Consider the following 22,863-nt stretch of genomic DNA (forward strand, 5'->3'; position numbering starts at 1 on the left):
GATTGCATCCCTGCTGAAATGCTGAAAGCCGACCCTGCCCTGTCAGCACAAATGTTGCACCGTCTTTTCGCTGACATCTGGGATACTGCAACATTCCCGGCCGACTGGATGCAGGGTGTCCTCGTAAAGGTCCCGAAGAAAGGAGACCTGACAGAGTGCGGTAACTGGCGAGGCATAACGTTGATCTGTACAACCCTCAAAGTACTCTGCAAAGTGATCCTGAACAGGATCCAGGAGAAAATCGACGCTACACTCCGACGGCAACAAGCTGGATTCCGATCCGGACGATCATGTGTGGACCACATCACAACGCTACGAATCATACTGGAACAAATCAACGAATTCCAGGACTCTCTTCTGCTGGTGTTCGTTGATTTCGAAAAAGCATTCGACCGACTTAATCATGAAAACATCTGGGCGGCTCTAAGGCGACGAGGGGTCCCAGAGAAACTAGTCCATCTCATCGAAGCACAATACGAGGCATTTTCGTGCAAGGTCTTGCACGATGGTGTCTTGTCCGAACCAATCCCGGTAACTGCTGGAGTGAGACAAGGATGTATCTTATCACCGCTACTTTTCCTCATCGTAATGGATGAGATTCTGACTGGATCGATCGACTGTGCACCGAACCGAGGATTGCCGTGGAATCCTTTAACAATGGAGCAACTAAACGACCTTGACCTGGCTGATGATATTGTTTTGCTCGCCCAAACACAACCGGACATGCAGAGCAAACTCGACGACCTCACTGAAAGTTCCAAGGCAGCAGGTCTCAAAGTCAATGTCGGAAAGACCAAGTCGATGGAGACCAACACAGGAAATCCCTCCAGTTTCATGGTAGCTGGGCAACAAGTTGAGAAAGTGGAGTGCTTCCAGTATCTTGGTAGCCAGATAACGCCTGATGGCGGTACCAGGAAAGACATCGAAACCCGGATCAGAAAGGCCCGATTTGCGTTTGCGAGTCTCCGAAACATCTGGCGGTCACGCCAGATCTCTCTACGAACAAAAATCCGAATCTTCAACTCAAACGTCAAATCCGTATAGCTGTACGGGTGCGAAACTTGGTGCACATATGCGGTGACGACGCGAAAACTGCAAGTATTTGTAAACCGCTGCCTGCGGAACATCATCCGCGCTTGGTGGCCTGGCAACTGGATCTCGAATGAGGAACTACATCGCCGGTGTCATCAAAGGGCGCTAGAAATCGAGATTCGGGAACGTAAGTGGAGATGGATTGGGCACACGCTGCGAAAAGATGAAAACGAGATTTGCAGAGAGGCGCTAGATTGGAATCCAGAAGGTCATCGAAGAAGAGGCAGGCCCAGAAACTCGTGGCGGCGAAGCCTAGCCGCTGAAATCCGAACTGTCGACGAGAATCTTGACTGGGACCAGGTGAAGACGCTGGCTCCGGATCGTCAACAGTGGAGGTCTTTTACCACGGCCCTATGCACCGGAGGATCGGCGCGGGATCATTAAGTAAGTAAGTAAGTTTCGGAAACGAATGGCCTTTTGCCTCTCTTTGATCATCGAACATCCTTCATCAGGTTTTATCCGACATCCATTCACTTTTTATTCCAAACATTTTATTGAGAGTGGCATTGTTCATCGTGATCAAATCATTCTTGATTCCATTCCACTGTTCTTCAACTGTTTCACAATCAGTCGTATCTTATAAACGACGAGATAATGGTCAGATGCAATGTCGACGCTTCGTTTGTTTCGGACATCGAGAAGGCTCTTTTCCATTTTCCGTTCAGATGCAGATGTGGTAAATTTGATTCTCTATTCGGCCATGTCGTCGTTGCGTCCTACAAACAGCTCTCCGTTTCAGCTCATCTGTCCTAGACCATGGCGCCGCTCAAGGTTCTGATTATCGGAGCCAAACTTTGCGTTGAAGTCGTCAAAGTGGATTTAAGCTATTTTTTTCTGAATTTTCTCAACCACACTGTTGGGTTGACTGTAAATCTGGTCTTTCTGCTCAAAATCGACAACGTCAGTTAGCACATAACGCTGGACCATTGCAAGGTTTTTAACCGTGTTCTAAATCGTGCTGCCAGTATTCTTACATTTGAAGGAAGTAACACTTTGATTCAAAGAGGTAGATAAGTTTTACAAAAGTTCAAACGCTGAGTAGATAAAATATGAAAAATCAACCAGTTCCCCTCTAGTAACTAAGAGGAAGCATACAAATTGGAATTAACAGTTCGAAGAATTCCATCCAAAACAGTCAGAAAAATTTCTACTCACATACAGTCATATAATTAGGATAAGTTATTACACAAACCTGGTCCACTTAGCGCTTGTCGCTAGCCAGCTTGGCACTGATCATCTCCTTGAACTGCGAAAGTATCTTGTTCTCCCGCTTCTGCCGCTCTTCCTTGCTGAACATCGCCAGGGCACGTTTCTCGTCGGCCGAGTAGATTTGATTTTCCTTACGAATACGCACCGCCTCCATGCGTCGGTGTCTAAATAAAGATATACATTTTTAGAATCATTTTTACAAAACCATTGAGGAAGATGCAACTTACCGGCTACCGCTCATAACGTAGCCAACATCCTCGAACCGAGCTATCTCATCCGACGTAAGCCCGATCTCTCCACGCCGCGGAATTCGTTTACCCTCGGTAACGTAAGCAGCCATCGCAGCACCCTCGCCGGGCAACAGTGCTCGGCCGAAATCTTTCTGATTAAGATTGCCACTGGTTTTGATCGGACCCACAACGCCATCTTCGTTTTCCATATCTTTTCCTCCCGAAGCACTCTCGGCCATAACCAAACCGCCGGAACTTCCAGCGACCGCTTTTTCGGCCATCGATTTTTCCACCCACTCGTCTTCTTCGCCGGAACTTTCCGAGCTGGAGGAAGGCGAACTTGTATCCTCCGAGGAGGAAGCCTTCTTCGCCTTTTTCTTCTTTGAGTTTTTATCTTTTTTCTTCATCTTTTTAGAAGATTTTTTCTTCTTTTTGTCTTTCTTGTCGCTTCCTTTTTTCTTTTTCTTTTTAGAAGATTTTTTTGACTTTATTTTCTTATCATTCGCCTTAGTTTCCTTTTCATCTTCGGAGGAAGCCCTTGGAGAGGGGGATTCTGCCCAAATAATCGGAGCACCCTCTTCTCCGATGACTTCCCGCTGCAAACGTCTCGATTCCATAAAGTCAACATTAACGGAGCCTCCCTGGCCAAATCTTCCCCCGGGTCTAAAGCTTCGATCCGCATCCCGACGCGATTGTCGCTCCTGGTACATATCGTGCTCCCACTTTCCACCTCGGCCACCGGACTGCGATGACTCTCCTCCTGCGTTACCGTTTTCCATTTGTCGGTAATGTGACCCGCTTGTGCTTGGACCATTGGAAGCGTCTTCCTCCCTGTATTTTATTCCCGTGCTTCTTGAACGGGATCTGCGTCTGTAAAAAAGTGAGTCATACATTACAGTTTTTTTAAAAACTTCTAAATCTATACTTTGATCTTTCTCGTGATTTGGATCTTCGGTTTTCTTTCCGAACTTCATGCCGTCGGTCTTCTCGAGATCGCGATCGACGAGTTTTTCTACTGTCCCTCGGAGATGTAGACCGTCGTCTATCCCGGTGAGTTTCATCCCGGCGCCGCCGATGCTCCTGGTGCCGTTTGATCGGAGACTGTGAATCGGATTCGCGCCTCCGGCGCCGTTCCTTTCGATTATCCGAAGACGATCTATCTCTTCTATTACGGTTCTTACTTTTACTTACGGAAATGCTTCTGTTACTGCTGCTGCTATTACTGCTACCACTTGAATCGGAACTGCTCGAGCGGGAACGTCGATTCTTCTTTCGTCGGTGGTCTTCCTTTTTATGTTCGGGCTTCTTCCGGTACCGGTCCCGGTCCCGTGACCGACTGCGGCTGGGCATTTCGTTTGCAAAATGCTAATTTTTACGGAAAAATTGAAATAACTGGCGCGGGTAATCGTAAAAAGCAAAACTTTTCTGCAAAACCTTGCAAATTGCAAAACAAACAAAAAGTATGTGGTGAGTTCTTTTTAGGAGACTCACGGGACTCACGTGGAACTCACATCCGAGGAGCTCATTTGTATACACTGAAGTAAATGTATATGTTGATTGATGCGTTTAGTACATGTACTAAAATAAATTATTTAAACAGAACAGAAAAAATAATTGGGTTGTAAGTAATGAAATTTTACCTTCAATCGCCAACAATCTCATTCACTATGAGCTATGTTGAAATCCTAAATTACAAAAGGCACAAATGACAAAAATAACGAAAATCAAACATCGCAAATATAAACATAAAAAAACAAAAAATACGAAAGAAATAACAAAATGACCAGATACGAAAATAAAATCTATGAAAAAATAAATTTTGTCGTTTTGGTTTTGTGTTGTCAATTTTTGTCATTATTTTCATCTTTGTCATTTTTAACGTTTGGTTTTTATTGTGTTTTTTTTTTTCATTTTTGTTATTTCTTTTTCATTTTGTCGTTTTTGCAATTGTTATTTTTATTCATTTAGTAATTTTTGTCATTTTTATATTTATGTTTTTTTTACTTTTTTTAAATCTTTTTTGTCAATATTGTCTTCTTCTTCTTCTTCTCTGTGTGGTGTCCGCACCACATTATCAATATTGTCATTTTTGTTATTTGTGTCATTTAAGACAATTTTTGTTATTTGTTTAATTATTGACACATTTGTCTTTTTTGTAGAGTGACACTTTGGCAATTTTTTTTTTCTAATTTGTCATTGTTGTCTTTTTGTGTCATTTTCATTTTTGAGGTCTTAAGACTTGACATTTGACAATTGACTTTTTTGTAATTTTATGTATTTTATGTTAAGGCTTATTTACTTCACGTGACAATGAACGTGAAAAATCTTTTTTTCGTTTTTTATCTTATTTTTGTGATATAGTCCCGCATAGCAGGAAACCATACTATAAATCTTTCGAATTATTCGGTTCTGATAATATTAATAGTTAGAATTTCTTTTGGGTCATCGCTAATGTGCCTTCGCTAGAAACGAGTTAAAACTATTTCTAAAAGATAAGATTAATCTTTAAAGAAACTAAATGGGTAATTTAGCAACGCGCCGATAAGATAAAATATTGTTCTTGGAAGATAAAATTAATAATCATGAAATAAAATTGATTATTTTAGCAACGCGCCCAAAATTTTTCTGCTGTTGAATCACACGTGGCCGAATTTGTGCCGGAAAAAATCCTCTCCCGGCACAGTTTTCGCAAAAATAACTGTTTTAAGCCGGTCTGGCAGGCAATAGCACCGGTTCCGACGTAGCAAGGGATCAGTAGCCGACAGCGCCGGTTCCGGTTGTGCGAGGGTGAGTACACCGACTTTTATTGTTAATAACTAATTTTTCTAAAAATGAATAATTTTATTTCAGGCGCAGGTAGACAGGTGTCTCGCAGGCCTGCCGTCTTAGGCAAAGTTGGAGGAAACGTTGCTGGCTGGAGAGCAGCGGTGGAGCAACAAAGGTGTCTCTAAAATCATGGAGCGGACAAAAAAAAATGTTGGGGCGGCTTCCGAAGGAGGAGACGATGAAATTGCAGCTGAAGGACAAAACCTGGCAGAAGCACTCGGCTGCTCGAAACCTGAAATTTCGGTTGTGAAAATTATATGTGTCAGTTATATCTGAACAACAATATTGTTGGAAAAATGTCTAATAAACAGTTGTGAAAAAATCCTAATGTTTTTAATTTAATCGGAATATTAATAATGGAAGATAGAAGGTACCTTTTATAATTTTTTATTGTTAAAAGATCTTCAGAAGATCAGCTGTAGCGTTAGGGAAACATGAAATTGAAGATTAAATAACGATAGCATCTATCGTTTAGCTACAATTTGGATAAGGAAAAAAGCAAAAAAAATGAATGGTTACTCTACTTAACGACCGGTTCGCTGTATCATATAGTGCGTCCAAACGATTCCATTTCATGGAAAAAAGACTACCTTAATCGTACATTAATAATCCAAAACTATAAAGCTAATCTTTCGTGTGTCTTAGGAAGAAGATAATGGCAATCGTTATTTTATAATACTGATTTATGCGGGGTGGAACCGATGGAGAACGGTTGAAAGATGTTATTTTTGATGGTCTCGTTCTTTAAAACCTGATAGAACTGTTTTATTTATTTCGGTTCTCCCACCATGATGATGAGAAGATAGGGAGGGGGGGGGGGGGGGTGGTAATTATCAGCGTTACGTAGTTTTCATAGAGGGGGGCTACGTTGAAGAAGCGTTACGATATGTGACATATGGAGGGAAGGGGATCAAAAAAGTACAAACTCTAACAGTCATTTTTGTCATTTTTCTAGTATTTGATTTTTGTTAAGTAATTTTTTTCAATTTGATATTTCAGCCATTTTTTGTTGTTTTCTAAATGTTGTCAATTCTTTTCGTTTGTGTTATTTTTGATTTTCTTTTGTAATTTTCATAATTTTTGGACTTTTTGTCTGGCATGATATGATATTTATATCTGGAATTATCTATATTCTTTATCTTTATTTTGCTCGTTTCTTCATGTTTAAACCGTAATTTGTACTTAGTAGTTTTTTTACTATCGGCTCTTTTAGTTTGAACCTTTGAAATCATTAAATATAACCATAATATTGAGTTAGAAAAAAATAAAAAAAGTTTAAACTTGATTGCAAAAATTTTGTTTTACTCGAAAAAAAAACTTTTTTCTGTTCTGTTTGAGATTGATTGATGTTTTTCATTCAGTGTAATTAGAGCTGGGCGACTTGAAAAATATCGATTTCTGTTCTGAAAAGATGTTTAATTTACCTAAAATGTTTTGCATTTCCCTTATCTTAAATTCGAGTAGGCATCTTCAAGCGTGTGTGGAGTACGTTCACGCACAGTTCAGATAAAATTTGGAAAAGGCGCGCGACAATTTTCGTTAGCTCAAAAACAAAAATCGCTTTCGCAAAATGAACGAAATTGTGAAACAAATCAACGATCGTTACCCGTGCCGGGAATCGGTGGTACGGCGCCTCTATCAGCTGTACGGCGACGGGGATCCGTTTCCTCCGGCGGTGTATTTCTATGGACACACATCAACGGGAAAAAGTGCGATTCTCAGAGAATTTTTAGCCCGTCTGCCGGACACGAAATATGCGCTGCTAAATGCTATCGAGTGCTACACAAATAAAATCCTGTTTGAAGGGATTCTGAATAGGCTGGTGGGCCACGTTCCGTGTGCATCGAATGGGTATGCATCGATGGCCACCGTCGATAGTATGAAGGAGTTCGTGAAGCAACTGCAGAAGCTAGAGGATGGCTATGGGTACGTGATTGTGTTGGAAAATGCCGAACGAATAAGGGACATGGAACACAATGTACTTCCGATGTTGTTGCGGTTGCCGGAAGTGACTGGGCTAAACATTTCCGTTCTGTTGGTGTCGGATTTGCCGTTTGAAAAGTATTACGTTAGGACCGGGTTTTCGCCGGTGGTGAAGATTTTCGCTCCCGAATATACCAAGAAGGAAATTATGGCCATCATGATGAACGACTACTGTAGGGTGCGGGATCAGATAAAAGCAGACGTTGAGTAAGTTACCTACTGGAATTATATACCTACAAATTTTAATATTAAAATTGATTATTTTTCTAGGAACCCAAAAAAAGACACTTCGGAGGAAGTAATCGAAAAACAGCTCAAGGTTCTAGACAATCTTTCGAAGGACTTTTACGAAAACTATCTGAACATATTTCTGAACGTTTTCTTCAAAGTTTGTCGAGACTTAAAGGAGCTGCAGCTGGTATCATTCGAGTGCTTTCAAAAGTACTGTGAACCGGTGCTGGAAGGAACGATTGGTCCAGATGAAGTCACCAAACTGTGGCGACACATTTCCAAAACCATGAAACTTGCCCTTGGCACCATCTACATGCGAATGGGCAATGTTAATCAAGATCTGCTGAAGCCAGTTGATGCCGCGGCCCCTGAATCGGTCGAGCACGTGCAAACCATGAAGCGATTGGCTCAGAATTTGGAACTACCGTTTTATGCCAAGTATTTGCTAATCGCAGCCTATTTGGCGAGTCACAATGCGGCTAAAGAAGATAAAAGGCTGTTTATGAAGAATCACGGAAAGCAGAAGAAGCGACTGCAGACGGTCAATGCCAAGGCTAAAGTTTCGGAGAAAATGGCCACCCAGTTGGGACCGAAATCGTTCACAATCGATCGATTGCTGGCAATTTTCTACGCCATTCTGGACGACAAAGTGGGTCTGACGTGCAATCTTTTGGCTCAGATCTCGACGCTCATACATTTGAAGTTCCTGGTCTTTGCTTCTGGCGAAGGAAGCATGATTGAGGGAAATGCCCGGCTCCAGTGCACCGTCGGAATGGATTTCATCATGCACATCGGTAAAATGGTGGGCTTCAACGTGCGCCAGTATTTGTGTGATTTCTTTTAGAGACTATACAGTAGGGTAAGTCTTCTTCTCTAATTTATTTTTCGTTTTCCTACACTTTACTAGTTAGTTATAATTTTCAATAAATAATTCGGCAAGTCTGAAATGTGAATCGTTTCACTGAGGGTTGTGTCTCGAGAGCGCAACTGCAGCAGACCGTTTTGAAGACTTTGCTCCCGGAGAATCAAACAGTAAGGGACTCCTATGGAATCTAGATGACTGAATCTTTTAGCCGCAGATCGATCCGAACTTCCGTTTTGATTCGAACAGTCCAACACTGTGAGGCTGGATTTGCGAAGCACGTTGCCCAGATGTTTGGCTAGGTCTTGTAGCTCGTTAAGTTGTACTGGATCTGAAAGGAAAAATTTTTAGATGAACTTGTTTCGAAGTAAAAATTCTCTTATTACCATCGGTCGAGCAAATGATGCCACATTTGTAGGGTGCCAACTTTCGATGAATACGAATGCAGTCCTTATCGGAAACATCCAGCGCGTCTAGAACAACCTGGAGCGTCGCCAGTTCCAGGCATTGCTTTACTCTGACAAGGCTTGGTGTTATTTTTTTAGTTGATCTGCCGACTTTTACTTGAAAATCGCCAACAATTTCCCTTGCTGCTCCACTTGGAATCATTTCAAGCTGTTCCAGCTCGATTTCTGCATCTCCATAGCGAGCTTTGATCCATACAGATTGCACTTTGCTTTCCGGTTCCGTTCGGGTGTCCGAAATAAAATATCTCCCGGGATCACATGCAAAACGCATCCACCAAATCTTTCGCTGACGCTGAGTTTTATACATGAACTCGTTCTGAACACCCGGATTCACCAAATAAGTACAACTCAGCTGCGACCGTTTGTCCAATTGCAATTGAATGACCTCATTCAAAAAAATTTCTTTGTTGAAGAAACTTTCCTCCAAAGTTATGCCAAAAGGAACAGTCGTATTGAACGTTTCCTTTGCAAAATTCAAATTCTTCTCAAACGTTAGACTGGAACTTCCCTCGTAGATCGGCGTTCCTGATCCACCCTGAACAAATTCCTCCCGAATATTGTTCCTCAACATTCTACCGATCGGACTTGGTAGAAAATTTCCAATAACATCGCCCATCAAATTTAATCCTAAAAACTTACTATTCCTACATGTTTCCAAGAGTTGTCGAAACGGTACCGGACCACTTCCGGTTCTCAACAGCTTAGACATTCTTAATCGCGATTCGTCTTCGACGAACCGCCCTCCTGATCCAGAGGAATATTTCCCGGTGGCGCAACGAAGTAATCCTCCTCGCTTATGCGAGCATTCGCTAGGACGTCCTCCCGGATATTACCATCCGTTACCGAGTCCTCCCGCAGCACCAGTCGCTGGTTCTCGAGAACCGTGTACAGCGGTTTCACTCCCTCGGTATCAATACTCAGAATTCGCGATGCGAATTCGATTGAATCCTCCAGCGTTTTGTGGGCTTCCCTAAAAAATTAAAAAAAAAAACAATATTTCTCATCTTTCAAAGTTAATTGTAACCAACTCACTTGCTGTCCAGATCCACTAGCGACAGCCGTTCCAGCAGCTGTACCGTAGCTTCATCTACGGTCACCCGTGGCGGTGGATTTTCCCGTAGCTTCCGGTCGAACTCGGAAAGATGTGGTCGCTGCGGTACCTTGCTGGGAAATCGTAACCGGTTCCAGTCTACCTTCGGTGGCGAACTTTCCTCCGTTTTTTCTTCCGATTGTTGATCCGTCGAATCACGGACAACTTTGGCTGGATGTCCGGATGAAAAACTACAGCTCCAATTCAAAGGACGGACACCACGGACGCTAGCGGGACTACGGATAAACGCGCTCAACATGACATGCAACGGATTAAATTTCTGCTTCGCCAGGAACCGACCAAAATCCGAAACTCGGAACTTTTTGTTTTGAAAAGTGATAATTTTCACGCAACGAGATAAAAATGATTTTTGCGTTAATGGCACCCTAGATTTGATAACAGGAATCGATATTTTTTGAATACTCACACTGAATGAAAAACTCTAGTAAATTTTATAATCCATTACTGTTTGTTTTTAAGCATTTTTGCTATAAAATGAAATTGAAAAAAGGTTATCAGGTTTATGTTTTCGTGAATAACAACAAGATTTAGCTGAACGAAAAATTCTAGACTTCTCAACATTTCCAAAGAAAATTTGTCAAATTACATTGAGAAAATTTTCAATCATAATCGTCAAAATTCTCAAAATTTTCAGGTTTTTGTCAAATAATTTTGGAAATAGTCAAATCTGCTGATAACGGCCTATACTGCCCCTATTCGCATATGAGTCCCATGTATAAAAACTGCAAACCGAGAAAAACGCTTGTAAAGTTTGAAACTTGTTTTCATTAAAACAATCGTATAGATCATTTGTTGGCGAAACCTATCAATAGTTCGGATAGAACACACTTCAAAGAATACTTCTGTTTACTTTTGCGCTAATACTAACTAATAATTACGGAGAAATTTCAATAAAACACTCATGTGACTCATGTGCAAATATTCTTATTATTCTTAGATTATTTGCAAATGAGTCTCTGGTGCTAAAGTTATCGGCAAGTGGCAAGTACTTTTCTAAAAAAAAATTTTCATTTGTTTACCATTCTTTTTGATGACAGAAGAAAGTTATCGAAAGATCTTGATTCCAAACTGATTTCAATCAAGGTTTATTCGCCAAGTGGGATGTGTTTTCCAGTGATTATCCAAAACTTTGTTTTCATTCGTGCGGAATTGCTGCGAATTTATCATACATAATCATCATTTAATTCAATGTGTGTTACGGATACGTAGATAACAACGACCAAAAGTCTACTGGATTCGAGACAAAGAAGGAGATTTCTTCCGGGAACATCTTCCTAGGTAATAAACGAAAACAGTGTTATTGATATTGTTGAGCATATAGAAAAAAGTATTGAAAAAAGTTTGTTATTTTGTTACCGAAACAACACTTCAAATACCACCCACCCGATCACACATTAGATCGTCGAAATTATCCACGAACGTTGTTTGTCGGTTGATTTTTGTCGAAAAAATAATTTTGGTTACCAGTTACTTATTAATGTTTTTTTGTGCCTAAGAACCAAATTTCTTAGGAATAATTTCTTCACTATACGTTTTATGTTAATTAATGTTTTAAGCATTAAATTATTGATTTACTTCATTTTCTATCTATCTTTTCCTTCAATTGTAAGCTCTGGCGCTGAATTTTTGTCATGAGACTCATATGCGAATATTTTTCACATGGGACACATCAGGGGTCATATTTTTTTCGATATTTTGGGATCAAACTTCGAACAAAAACTTGTTTTATAGGTAAATTTGAGCACAGAGAAGCGTTTTCCATCGATAGCTCAAAAACGATGAAAATGCACATGGGACTCATATGCGAATAGGGGCAGTATAGTTTACCAAAAACTGGTAAGGAAGTCAAAACGGTCATACAGAAGAAGTTTCAGAGATGATTAAAAATCTTGCATAAAAAAAGAAAAAACTCTCTTAACAGATATGACCAACATGACAGAAATGAAAAGAATTACAATAACAAAAATGAAAAAAATGACTAAAATAAAAAAAAAATCAAAAATGAAAAAAAATTACAAAAAAAAAACAAAAATGACAAAAACTACAAAAATGAAAAATAAAAAATGTCAAAAATGACACATATGGCAAGTTTGACAAAAATGACAAAAACAATTGAAATCGAAAAAAATACTTATGGCGTATTTTTTTTCATTCCGGATTTGGCTCTGGAACCGTCCGAATAAAAAACGACTTTCGGGTTTCGAGTTATTCCATACGTAGGTGTGCGTGAGAACGAGCGCAATGTTTACATGCAGCTGTCATTTTGTTCTCCCTTCTGGATTTCTTCACTCGGTTCTTTACATCCGGATTGCCGTTTTTCGTGTCCGGATTGCACTGGACAGCAGATAGTACGATTTTGCTTGGCTGAGAGGTTCAAAATCGCGGCAATAATCATTTTCCCGTTCATTATTTCAACTGTTTTGCTTTCACCCAAAAACAGCTGTTTAATGTTTTGACAACTGTGCAATATCAATTTACGTGCGGGAAATCACCCGAAGCACAAGCGCGTCACAAACCACGGGACACATGACTGGGCAGTTCAAATGCTGGTACCCTGAAGGGGCTGATGTTACGGCTTGTACATCAGAGTGCTCACGTTTGCTTGTATACGAGAACCCACGCGCGATTACTGTACTTGATATAGACGTATACCAATGCATTGCGGTCGGTGGCATTGTGCCCCACACATCTTCCTTCTTTTCTAAAAAAAAAAAAATGATGCAAAAAAAAATAATTAAACGATCTATTTATCTATGATATCGATTTATTGAACTATATAGGAAAAAAAAAATCAATAATACAAGAGTTTTTTTCTCAGTGCATTTCGTTTCAATTCCATTTTATCTGTTCGATAAAACCTGTGGTAATTGAAAGTGTAAACAAAAAAATCATAACAAACTGAATCGTAGTAGGCAGTTCGGCTCGGAAAAACACTCGTAACTCCGAAACGTCAAAAAATTTACCTGGCAAGGCGGATTGCTACGAAAAACGTTTGTCGATATTTTTTCAATTTCGCCCAGCTCTACTGAAGCAGACTTCAAAAATCAAAACATACCGCAGAAAACCGTAAACATCTGTGAAATTTTACTTATAAAAATCGCTTTCATTTAGCTTTTCACAGTATTTCCTCAAAAAGTCGCAAAAATTTCGGACTCTCGGCTTCGTTCCATCATGCAGCGCGAGGAGAAGCAGCTGGACATGCTGCTGGAAGCCATCCTGAGCCGGCTGAACGATCTGAAGCACTCGATCGGGGCCATGATCCACCGGCTGGAAACGGAATACGAAACGATTAATTGGCCAACGTTTCTGGATAACTTCGCGCTGATTTCCAGTCATGTATGTTGTTACTTCTTTTACTATTAACTAATTTTAGATAATAACTTTTATTGAAATTTCCAGCTAACCGGTTTAGCGAAAATCCTTTCGTCAGAAATTGGAACTCCCCTCAGGAATTTGACTGTTCTTCCGCTGTTGCTGACACCGGAACGTAATGAAAGTCTTCTGCAACTAACGGAAGGCCGAATCCCTGTGTTTTCGCATGACCTGGTACCGGATTATCTTAGAACCAAACCGGATCCCGGTGCTGAATCTCGGATGGCAGCCCACGAGGCCAAAGCCAGCAATCTACTGACGGAAACAGCCATGAAACAGGTGGCCCAATACACCAAGGTCATCTCGCATGTGTGGGACATTGTCAGCAAAGCGAAGGAAGAATGGGACTCGGAAGCTTCCTCCCGGCCGGGAATTCAGCAGACCAGTTCCATGGCCGATACCCAGGCGCTGGTTGCCGCCGTCGGGCTGGGTAACAGTCTGACCATGCCGGTGGGACCGGGTGGGGTGCCCGGAGGTGGTGGCATTATGATTCCTCCGGCCATCCGGCAGGCATCGCCCATGAGTGCCGTTTCGCCGTCCGGAGCTGGGCCCCTGGGCAAGATGCCCTCCGGGATCAAAACAAATATCAAATCGGCCAACCAGGTGCATCCCTATCGATAGATTTATATTTTTGTGTGTTTCTCTTTGTAATGTGAATAAAATTATCTTATAACTATGAACTAAATCGGTTTCTCAAGTGTGTCGAAAACTTTAAACTAAAGTCTTAAAAAATTGTTTATTCGGTAATGAATCTGGTCGGTATTTAGGATTGCAAAGTTTCTATTTCGGAACACTTTGGGTATAAGTTATGGGCCACTCTCAAGTAAACTAAGTCTTTTTTCTCCAAATTTGGCCACAATTTAGAATTTAGTTCATGTATAGTTAAAAATTGAAACACATTTTTATAAAGAAATTTCTATTTATTATAAAAAAAATTTCAAGTCAATTTTTTTTACTACATTGTAGAAATTTAAAAAATGATAAAAAAGGCAAATTCGACAAAATAACAAAATAGACAACACATATAAAATTTGCAAAATTGAACGAATTGAGAAAATGACAAAATCAGCAAAATTGACTTTATAATTAAATTGGAAAAATTAAAATTTTGACAAAATTTACAAAATTCAAAAAATTGGTAAAATTTACAAAATTGCCATAAAATTACACAAAAAACTACAAAATTGGAAAAATTAACAAAATAGGAAAAATTTACAAAATTGATAGAAACGATAAAAAAAACTAACAAAATCGAAAAAGTAGAAAACATTGAAAATTTTGATAAAATTGAAAAAATGGTTTCAAAAATTCCTGAGAAAAAAACATTGAAAATTTGACAATCCTAAGGAAATTGACAAAATAGGCAACATTGCCAAAATTGTCATAATTATCCAAATTGTTAAGGCCGTCAAAACTCTAAAAGAAAAATCTCTTTTAATTGTCAAAAGTTATCAAAATTTTCAAAGCTTTTAAATACAGTGAGCGAAATAAGAATAGCACCACAATGTGTTTTGCTTGTTAAAATATGAACGATTGAAAATTACGAAAATTTTCTTCCACAGTTTGTTCTGAATTGCTTAACGAATAAATCAAGCATAAATTTACTTTTTTTGGACGTAGCAATTGGCGTTGAGGACCAAAAATGTGAAAAAAGGGTGCGAAATAAGAATAGCACCACTTGAGTTTTTCAACAAAAACAAGATTATTTTAAAAAATTTACTGTGTAAAAGTGAATAATAATGCTTCTATGACTTCTACGAATTATTTGAATAGATAACTGCATTCTAAGGAGTTTTCCAGAATTCCAAAGGTTTTCAAAGGTATTAAAAGGGGGTTTTAAGAGATGCTCCTCTTGCGTTAAGGAATTTGTTATTTGAGCTGTAATTCTTTACCAAACTACTTACTTTTCTTCATTAGAATGACGTGAAATGATGAAACAAATATTCGAGATTAATTTTGAATCAGAAAAAAATAGGTTTGAAATCAAAAACTTCGATTTGGTTAAGTAAACCACACTTTTTTACAGTTTCAAGTCGTAGATGGCAGCACTATCTTGCAGTTAAAACCAAATTTAGTCTCAATATTGATTTTCCAGGTTTATTTAGGCCCATATTCATCATTTTGAGCTATTTTCCCATCACAGTTTTGTGGAAGTTCACGCTGCAGAAAGCTTTTCCGGGTTTGCAAAAGAATCACCAGCACAAAAATGAACAATCGCCAAAATCCCTGCTCATCTCAACTTCCGATTCAATTGCAAATCATACCAATAATACTGCTAGCCGTCTGGTCCATCAAGCTCCATCGCAAAGTATAACTTTATTCTGATAATCGGTCCAAAAAATTCACTTCTAGTGACCTTGATGCAATTCTAATTTTTTTTTGGATTTAGTGATCTTAGAATTTCCAAAGCGTTCACACGGTACATGTATTTATTTCTTGACCAAAATCATCCAGCACACCCTAATTAATCCCGGATATTCGAAAATGGGCATGAATTTGGTTAAATGGCAAGATAGTGCTGCCATCTATGACTTAAAACTAGAAAAATAGTGTTTGATTATTTAAAAACATTACTACTTTTGAATTCCAACCTGCTTTTTGGATTCAAATTCAGCCTCAAATCTATGTTTCATCATTTTGCATCATTCTTATGAGTGTTAATGAAGAAATCAAGCAGTTTGATAAAGTTTTAAAGCTCAATTATCAAATTCCTAAACGTTAGAGAAGCATCTCTTAAAACCCCCTTTTAATACCTTTGAAAACCTTTGGAATTCTGGAAAACTCCTAAAATCTATTCAAATAATTCGTAGAAGCATTATTATTCACTTTCACAGAGTAAATTTTAAAAAGTAATCTTGTTTTTGTTGAAAAACTCAAGTGGTGCTATTCTTATTTCGCACCCTTTTTTCACATTTTTGGTCCTCAACGCCAATTGCTACGTCCAAAAAAAGTAAACTTATGCTTGATTTATTCGTTAAGCAATTCAGAACAAACTGTGGAAGAAAATTTTAGTAATTTTCAATCATTCATATTTTAACAAGCAAAACACATAGTGGTGCTATTCTTATTTCGCTCACTGTATGTCAAATTTGTCATTTAATTTATGAAATTTATTAAAGCTGTCCGAAATATAAAAATTGTCAATATTGTCAAAATTAGAATGGATAGTGGAACTTCAAATTTCAAAATTGTCAAAATTTGTCAAAACTGTCTAAATTAAACTAGCTTTGACTACAATAATGCTGAAATGTAAAAAACATATACAATTTTAAGGAAAGTTTTTCAAAAATCTGATTTATTAATCTATTAAGTGCGTTTATTTAGGCGGGTGCCTGGCGCCAAGGGATTTGGCATCCTTTACGACCAATCTGAATATTTTGAGTTGATATTTCTTATGCGAAAAGATACAGATTTAAAAACTTTGATATCGAGTGCGAACTTTATATAGTCGAGTACTGTACGTTTTAAATATTTAACTTTATGTAGAAAACAATGAAAACAAACTGATTGGAATTATTAGCGTATTCTAATTGGGTGATTTACATGAAAAATTTCAAGCTGTTTACAGTGCTGCGACTGCTTTAATATCGATTACTTTAATGAAAAAGCTCACCGATCAGTTTCAAGATCGGTCCGAAGTATTCGATCAACACATAGAAACGCCTAAATAGCGACACCTTGTCATCCAAAAAAGAAACGCAATGTTCGGTGATACTTTTTACAAAGAGATATATTTTTTTTTATTAAAAAATCTATTTGGTGCAGAAAACTTGTTTGTTTTTTTAGTTCACTTATTACAATTTCTCATTCAAATACCGGATTTGAAACGAGTTAAAGGTCCTAATTTTTTTTTAGAATTCCAACATTTTAAGACCTGAACGCGCCACGCGTTTATTCCTTGATCTTCTCCTCGGCGTAGATACAATCTCGGAAGGCATCACATTTGCCCATCTCCAGCGGTTTGAACCAGTGCAGCTCCGAGGGAATCGAGCAACGTCCATCCAGCTCCGCATCCGTGCTCGGCTTCGGTGGACTGAATTCCGTTATCGGTGCTCCCTCCCAGTCAAATCCCTCGAAACGCAACCCATCGGACCGGTTGCATTGCATACTCAAAGGCTCCTCAAGATAGTACTCGAACAGCTGCTCTGCCCTCGTCCGGGTCCAGTGAATGCCGCGATAGTTGGTCGATCGAGCCCCATCCGGATCGACGGGTTGCTTTTCCACCCTGTAGATTAGAGGACAGTTTTTAGCAATTAATATGATTGTGTTTCCTTCGAAAAAAAAAAGACTTACTCTTGCATGTACTTGAAGTAGTTGTAGAGCGATTTTTCCGAGATGGAACTTTTGCATAGTTCCAGTTTCGTTGCCGGATAATAGTGGATGTAGTTGACGCACATTTCGTCGCTGATGGAAAACCCTCCGAGGGTGGCCGTCTCGTAGCCGCGGGTGTCATAATAGCAGGTCGTCATCAGAGCATCTCCCTGGGGAGGAGGAAAGGAAAAAAGATAAACTTTAACGCGCCACCATTTATTGCAATCGATAGCAGAGGGAACGTGTGATCGATAGCCAGAAAGTAATAACAATTTGCTAGCGGAATGATGTACATGTAGAAGCAAAAAACGAGCTATTCCATTTATTATATTAACCCTAACCCGCTCTTGAGTGTCAATATGAAATACAAGCCGCTATTGTATCAGGTGCATCCGAATAGAATAAATTCTTCGGGGACCTTCAATGAATTCATGAAATCTTTATCTTTTTATGGACGCACCCTGAAAGCTCAGACAAAAAACACCCTAATCAGACCTTGAGTGTCAATTTGGAATATGTTTCTCAGACATACGCTGGAGAATGGCATCTATGCTCAGAAGGAAAGTTCAAGAACTTGTCTTGTTATTTTGAAAATTAAGTTTGCTTCGAGACAATTGAATCCTTATCCGTGTTCCAAACTCACCGGTAAAACTTTGGGCCGATAGCGCAGCTGCCGGATCTCCTGGAAGTGATGCGAGTAGAAATCATCCCGGTTGACCTCCCGCAGCTCTTTCCCGTTGCGAAAGTGTCTGGTCATGAGCCGCACCCCTCGCAGATGCGTATGAAGCTGGGACCCAAAAATAGTGATGCCGGACTCCGGCAGGCCCACCTTTGTGCATTCGGCTATACAGTATCCGGTCAGCGGGAAAGCAATCTGTCCCGGCGGGATGGCCATTTTGTCCGAGTATTCCAGCCCCAGTTCCATGATGGCGGCATCGTATTTGCGCAGCTTCGAAACCACCTTGATTCGCATCCCGGAACTATCGATGACACCGGCCTTCAGGTCCGGATTGTTGAAGTGAACCTCCAACCGGATGTACGGATTGGAATCTTTACCTCCGATCGGGAGTCCGGTTTCATGCGGATAGGTGAAAGCACTGGCACCCATGGCCCAGAGAGCCATCACCTTGTTACAAACCTTCGCCTCGGCCGGTAAATTCGCACAAGTTCCCTCATACAGCGGTATCTTGTGGCCGGGGTCGGAAACACACTGGAACACTTCCATGTGGTGAACCAGGTGCTCGTTACTGATGATCGGTTCAAACTCTACTATGTGATGTTTCTTACTCGCAAGCCAAGACTCCAACCGCTGAACCTTACAGTAGTACGTAGTCTCATCAGCAGGAATCTTCGCCTTATTCAGCTTAATCTCGACCTTTTTCACCGTAGACTGTTTTTCCGGAACTTCAATAGTATCGGCACGCAATATTTGCACCGGCAAAACTCCCTGGTCATGTTTCTCGATCTTAGGCATCACAGTCCAATTCTGGGACATATCAAGCTCATGTTTACCCCGCATCCAAACCGCGTACATTGTTCCGCCATGGATTTCTACATCCTGCGGATCACACGTATCAAACTTTCTCCTAAACGCGACCGACGTTTCGTCGATGCGCATCACGTCACAGTTCTGGGTGGTGTCCAGGTAAATCCGGTTGAAATCTCGGGACGTGTAGGTATCGAGCGCCTGGTTGAAGAGCGACCCAGTCCCGGACCCGGTCAGGAATATGCACAGATCGGTGCGCTTCAGTTCCCCGCGCGGAGAGAAGCCGAGAGCGAAAAATTTGTAGTGCCCGTGCTGGAAGGTGTCCTGTACGTGGAACAGCACCTCCTTCCGGTACCAGTCCATCATCCAGGTGAGCCGCAGCTTGTGGTGGTCCAGACTCAGGCTGTGAATCTGGTTCGAGGAGATGTCTGCGGGAGAGGAAGATGAGTTGTTAGTTATGATCAGACACTTTTTTCAGTTTTTTTCAACAAAAATTTTGAAGTCAGTTAAATGGCAGTCTATTGTGGACCAGAATTAGGTTTACTTGTGGGACTTCACTTTAGTAAACCTATCAGAATGCCAATTTTTGGCGTACGTTAGACTATGTTATATGCTACCCAATAAAAATAATCAGGCTCGAAGGACCAATCAACACTGTTAAATATTTGTAATAGTTGCATAGTTCATTTCAGTACGGTTAAAAAACAATTTGTAATATGTTATGGTTTTTCAAGATCTGAGGATTTTATTTGGGCTTTTTCTTTTTCGGAAAAATTGCCTTTCCCAAAAATCGAACCAATGCAACCTCTAAACATTATTTCACTGAGTTGCTGCCTTGTAAACGTTTGTTTCTTACACCCTTAGCTTTCATTAGAAGATTGAGCCTCTAGAATCCCGTCCCTGCCATAAGCTTGTTGACTGGGACGGAATTCTAGAGGCTCAATCTTCTCGGACTGCCCTCTTCTAATTGTGGCTTGGAGTTTCGCTTTTTCTTCAGCTTTGAATTAGGTGGCTCCAGAGAGAAGATTTTTAGAGCATTTTCCACGATTTCGAAGCAGAATGCAATTGTTGTGGCTTTCAAGAGTTTCGAAACATCTTAAAAGCATTCCGAGCTCTTTAAAACTTATTTTGAGGAACTTTATTTTGTATATCGAAGCAAATCTGGTGGCTCCAGAGATACTGATTTTTTTTTTGCTTTTCACGGCTCAGAAGGAAAACGTTCAACATTGCCCAATCTATTTTCACATAATTATAATCTTTGAACCGTGTAACTCAATTTATGAACTGATTTGATCTGTTTAGAGCATTTGATAAGTTATTAGACCTTACAAATAACAGTTGGATTCAAATTCAGGTAGATTTTTCAAATTCCAAATTCAGGAAGATATTCCAAATTTTATTAATTTTTTTAACTCATGTAATGAAGAAAGTGGTCTTGTCCTGACGAAAATGACAAAAATTACAAAAAAATTTAAAGTAAAAGAAAAATTACAAAAAAAAACACACAAAAGTTATAATGATTAAAGAAAACAAAAGTCGATTTACATGGGAATTATGTTTCTCAGCCTTTAGAGCAAAGGCATTAAAATTCATGGAAGCTTTTCAACAAGATGTCCACTAGCCTAAAATTTTAACACTTATCAAGCTTTCTCCTATTGGCGCACTAATGCCTGTCTATGAACTATTCTATCATATTCTTTTAAAAAAGAAATAAATCAATCAATCAAAAAATTCTCTCTAGTTTTTCATTCCGCCGAGCATGCCCCTTAAAATAAGAATCAAAAGTGACTAAAATGTTTTAAGACATGTCTTTAGAAATACGTGGTTCCAGTTCGTTTATCCGGTTTGAAGGACCTATTTGATATTTTTTCAGTTATTAACAGAATCTTCTTAGTTTATGTTTCACATACAGAAATATGTATTGAAAAATCATCCATATATTTAGTAAAAACAACTAAAATTTAGAATCCATAGGGGAAGCCATTCATAGACACTGGGTCGCGGCCATGGCTTATCTGGCTGGTTCCGGAACGAAATATGTCAAAGTTATAGGCATATGAGGAGAAAGCTCTCAACATGAATGAAGGGGAGAATGGCAGGAGAAGCGATTCGGGGACATTGGGTAGTGGCCATGGCTAATCTGGCCGGTTCTGGAACGAAATATGTCCAAGTTATTGGATCAAGACTTGTGGCATATGAGAAGAAGGCCTTAAAATGAAGGGAATCCATAAGCGATTCAAGAACACTGATCAGGCCCGAATGACCTCTGAGGTTAAAAGGTCTTAAAGAAATATTATCATCATCGAGAACACTGATTTAGAGAACACGTGTTCTATTTTCGCATGCTGCGATGCAAAAAAGCTCGATTTCGGCTGAAATAGAAACAGTATTGTAGAAAATATCAACGTTCAATGATCTTGAAATCGTTTTCGCATGGCAAAATTTTCAAAATTCTCTACAAGTGTCGAAATTTCTACCGCTTTTTCCCAACACGAGTGAACTTGCTCTAAAAGCAGAGGAAAATATGTAGGTTGAAAATGTATTTTGAAAAATCAATGAATATACATAAGATCTGAAGGAAATCGAGGAACTAAAAACAGTGAGCCAAGATTGAATTAAGATGCAGGGAAGAATGAATAACAGGTACATTTTGAACGTAACTTACATGTACCATTTCGGAAGTAGTACAGTTAAAGTGGAAAAGAGATAGTAAGAAATTATAAAGGTGCTTATTGAAACCGTGAGCGAGTAAAAAGTCGATAGAAACTAGATAGCACGATGAAAACATTTTCGTGATAGTCATAGGAGGCTTTGGAAATAAAAGGGTAGATTTAAGACGTTTGATGCCACGAAAAGATGTGTTTTTTTATCACCGGGAAGAAAATTCTAAAAAAATTGATTGAAATAAATTTAACAAGAATTCACTACAACTGGATCGCGGCCATGGCCAATCTCGTCGGTTCCGTAACGAAATATGTTAAAAGTTATCGGATCGAGACTGGCGGCATTTGAGAAAAAAGCTCTTGATTTCTACATGAAGGAATCCACAGGAGATGCGATTGGGGGTGGAACAAAATATGTCAAAGTTCTCCGATCAAGACAAGCGGTATATGAGAAGAAAGCTCTTGGCCTCAAGATTCAGGAAATCCATAGGAGAAGCATTCGAGGGCATTGCGGCGTGGTCATGACCGAACTGGTCGCTTCCATAATGAAATACTCCGTGGGTTTTCAAATCATGACTTGCGGCATATCAAAGGAACCCCTCATGGCCTCAAGCTGAAGGAAAGTGAGAAGTGAGACATGAGAAGTTAAATGTGCGAAGTGGAAAATCGAGACATAAGCTGTGAGAAATGAAAAGTTAGAAGTTAGCCATAGAAGTTGATCGTGAGAAGTGAGAAGTTTCTTACCTCTCATATCTCACGTCTTCTTCTCACTTCTCTTGTTCTAGTTCTCATGTCGAACATTTCATTTTTGATTTCTCACTCTTTAATTTTCAAGTCTCAATTCTCATTTCTCACGTTTCAATTCTCATGTATCACTTCTCTCTTCAACTATTCTCTTTCTGACGTCTCACGTTTCACTTCTGATGTCTTACTTCTCACTTTTCAATTCTTACTTTTCATTCCCTTCTTTCCTTCATATTGAGATCAAGAGCTTCCCTCCAATATGCCGTAAGTCTCAAT

At 39.6% G+C, this 22,863-nt stretch overlaps 6 protein-coding genes across 6 annotated transcripts in view; 2 read left to right on the forward strand and 4 right to left on the reverse strand.

Moving 5' to 3' along the window:
• Positions 1-2,236: 2,236 nt before the first annotated feature.
• On the reverse strand, positions 2,237-3,985 carry LOC129739246 (NKAP family protein CG6066-like). The gene is made up of 3 exons (XM_055730671.1): positions 3,457-3,985; positions 2,529-3,401; positions 2,237-2,465 (listed from the first exon to the last, which is right to left on the reverse strand). The coding sequence occupies exons 1-3, from the start codon at positions 3,879-3,881 to the stop codon at positions 2,294-2,296; spliced, it is 1,470 nt and encodes a 489-aa protein (XP_055586646.1). The 5' UTR covers positions 3,882-3,985; the 3' UTR covers positions 2,237-2,293.
• A 2,878-nt stretch (positions 3,986-6,863) lies between these two features.
• Positions 6,864-8,518, forward strand: LOC129751787 (origin recognition complex subunit 5). Its single transcript, XM_055747505.1, has 2 exons — positions 6,864-7,547; positions 7,611-8,518. The coding sequence occupies exons 1-2, from the start codon at positions 6,928-6,930 to the stop codon at positions 8,413-8,415; spliced, it is 1,425 nt and encodes a 474-aa protein (XP_055603480.1). The 5' UTR covers positions 6,864-6,927; the 3' UTR covers positions 8,416-8,518.
• LOC129751791 (DNA polymerase subunit gamma-2, mitochondrial) lies at positions 8,432-9,609 on the reverse strand. Its single transcript, XM_055747516.1, has 2 exons — positions 8,820-9,609; positions 8,432-8,764 (listed from the first exon to the last, which is right to left on the reverse strand). Exons 1-2 carry the CDS (start codon positions 9,607-9,609, stop codon positions 8,475-8,477), a joined length of 1,080 nt encoding a protein of 359 aa, XP_055603491.1. The 3' UTR covers positions 8,432-8,474.
• A 2-nt stretch (positions 9,610-9,611) lies between these two features.
• On the reverse strand, positions 9,612-10,366 carry LOC129751797 (glutamyl-tRNA(Gln) amidotransferase subunit C, mitochondrial). Its single transcript, XM_055747528.1, has 2 exons — positions 9,933-10,366; positions 9,612-9,870 (listed from the first exon to the last, which is right to left on the reverse strand). Exons 1-2 carry the CDS (start codon positions 10,247-10,249, stop codon positions 9,612-9,614), a joined length of 576 nt encoding a protein of 191 aa, XP_055603503.1. The 5' UTR covers positions 10,250-10,366.
• A 2,697-nt stretch (positions 10,367-13,063) lies between these two features.
• On the forward strand, positions 13,064-14,062 carry LOC129738877 (mediator of RNA polymerase II transcription subunit 8). The gene is made up of 2 exons (XM_055730192.1): positions 13,064-13,347; positions 13,411-14,062. Exons 1-2 carry the CDS (start codon positions 13,183-13,185, stop codon positions 14,002-14,004), a joined length of 759 nt encoding a protein of 252 aa, XP_055586167.1. The 5' UTR covers positions 13,064-13,182; the 3' UTR covers positions 14,005-14,062.
• A 3,025-nt stretch (positions 14,063-17,087) lies between these two features.
• Positions 17,088-22,863, reverse strand: part of LOC129738604 (tyramine beta-hydroxylase) — a 65,526-nt gene continuing 59,750 nt past the window's right edge. Inside the window, exons 2-4 of the mRNA XM_055729836.1 lie at positions 18,338-19,608; positions 17,677-17,864; positions 17,088-17,608 (exon numbers count right to left, since the gene is read on the reverse strand). Coding sequence (XP_055585811.1) covers positions 17,275-17,608; positions 17,677-17,864; positions 18,338-19,608 — 1,793 coding nt within the window. The 3' untranslated portion in view covers positions 17,088-17,274. The remainder of the gene's footprint in view (positions 17,609-17,676; positions 17,865-18,337; positions 19,609-22,863) is intronic.

The sequence above is a fragment of the Uranotaenia lowii genome, chromosome 1, assembly GCF_029784155.1.
Source record: "Uranotaenia lowii strain MFRU-FL chromosome 1, ASM2978415v1, whole genome shotgun sequence".
NCBI classification, from domain to species: domain Eukaryota; kingdom Metazoa; phylum Arthropoda; class Insecta; order Diptera; family Culicidae; genus Uranotaenia; species Uranotaenia lowii.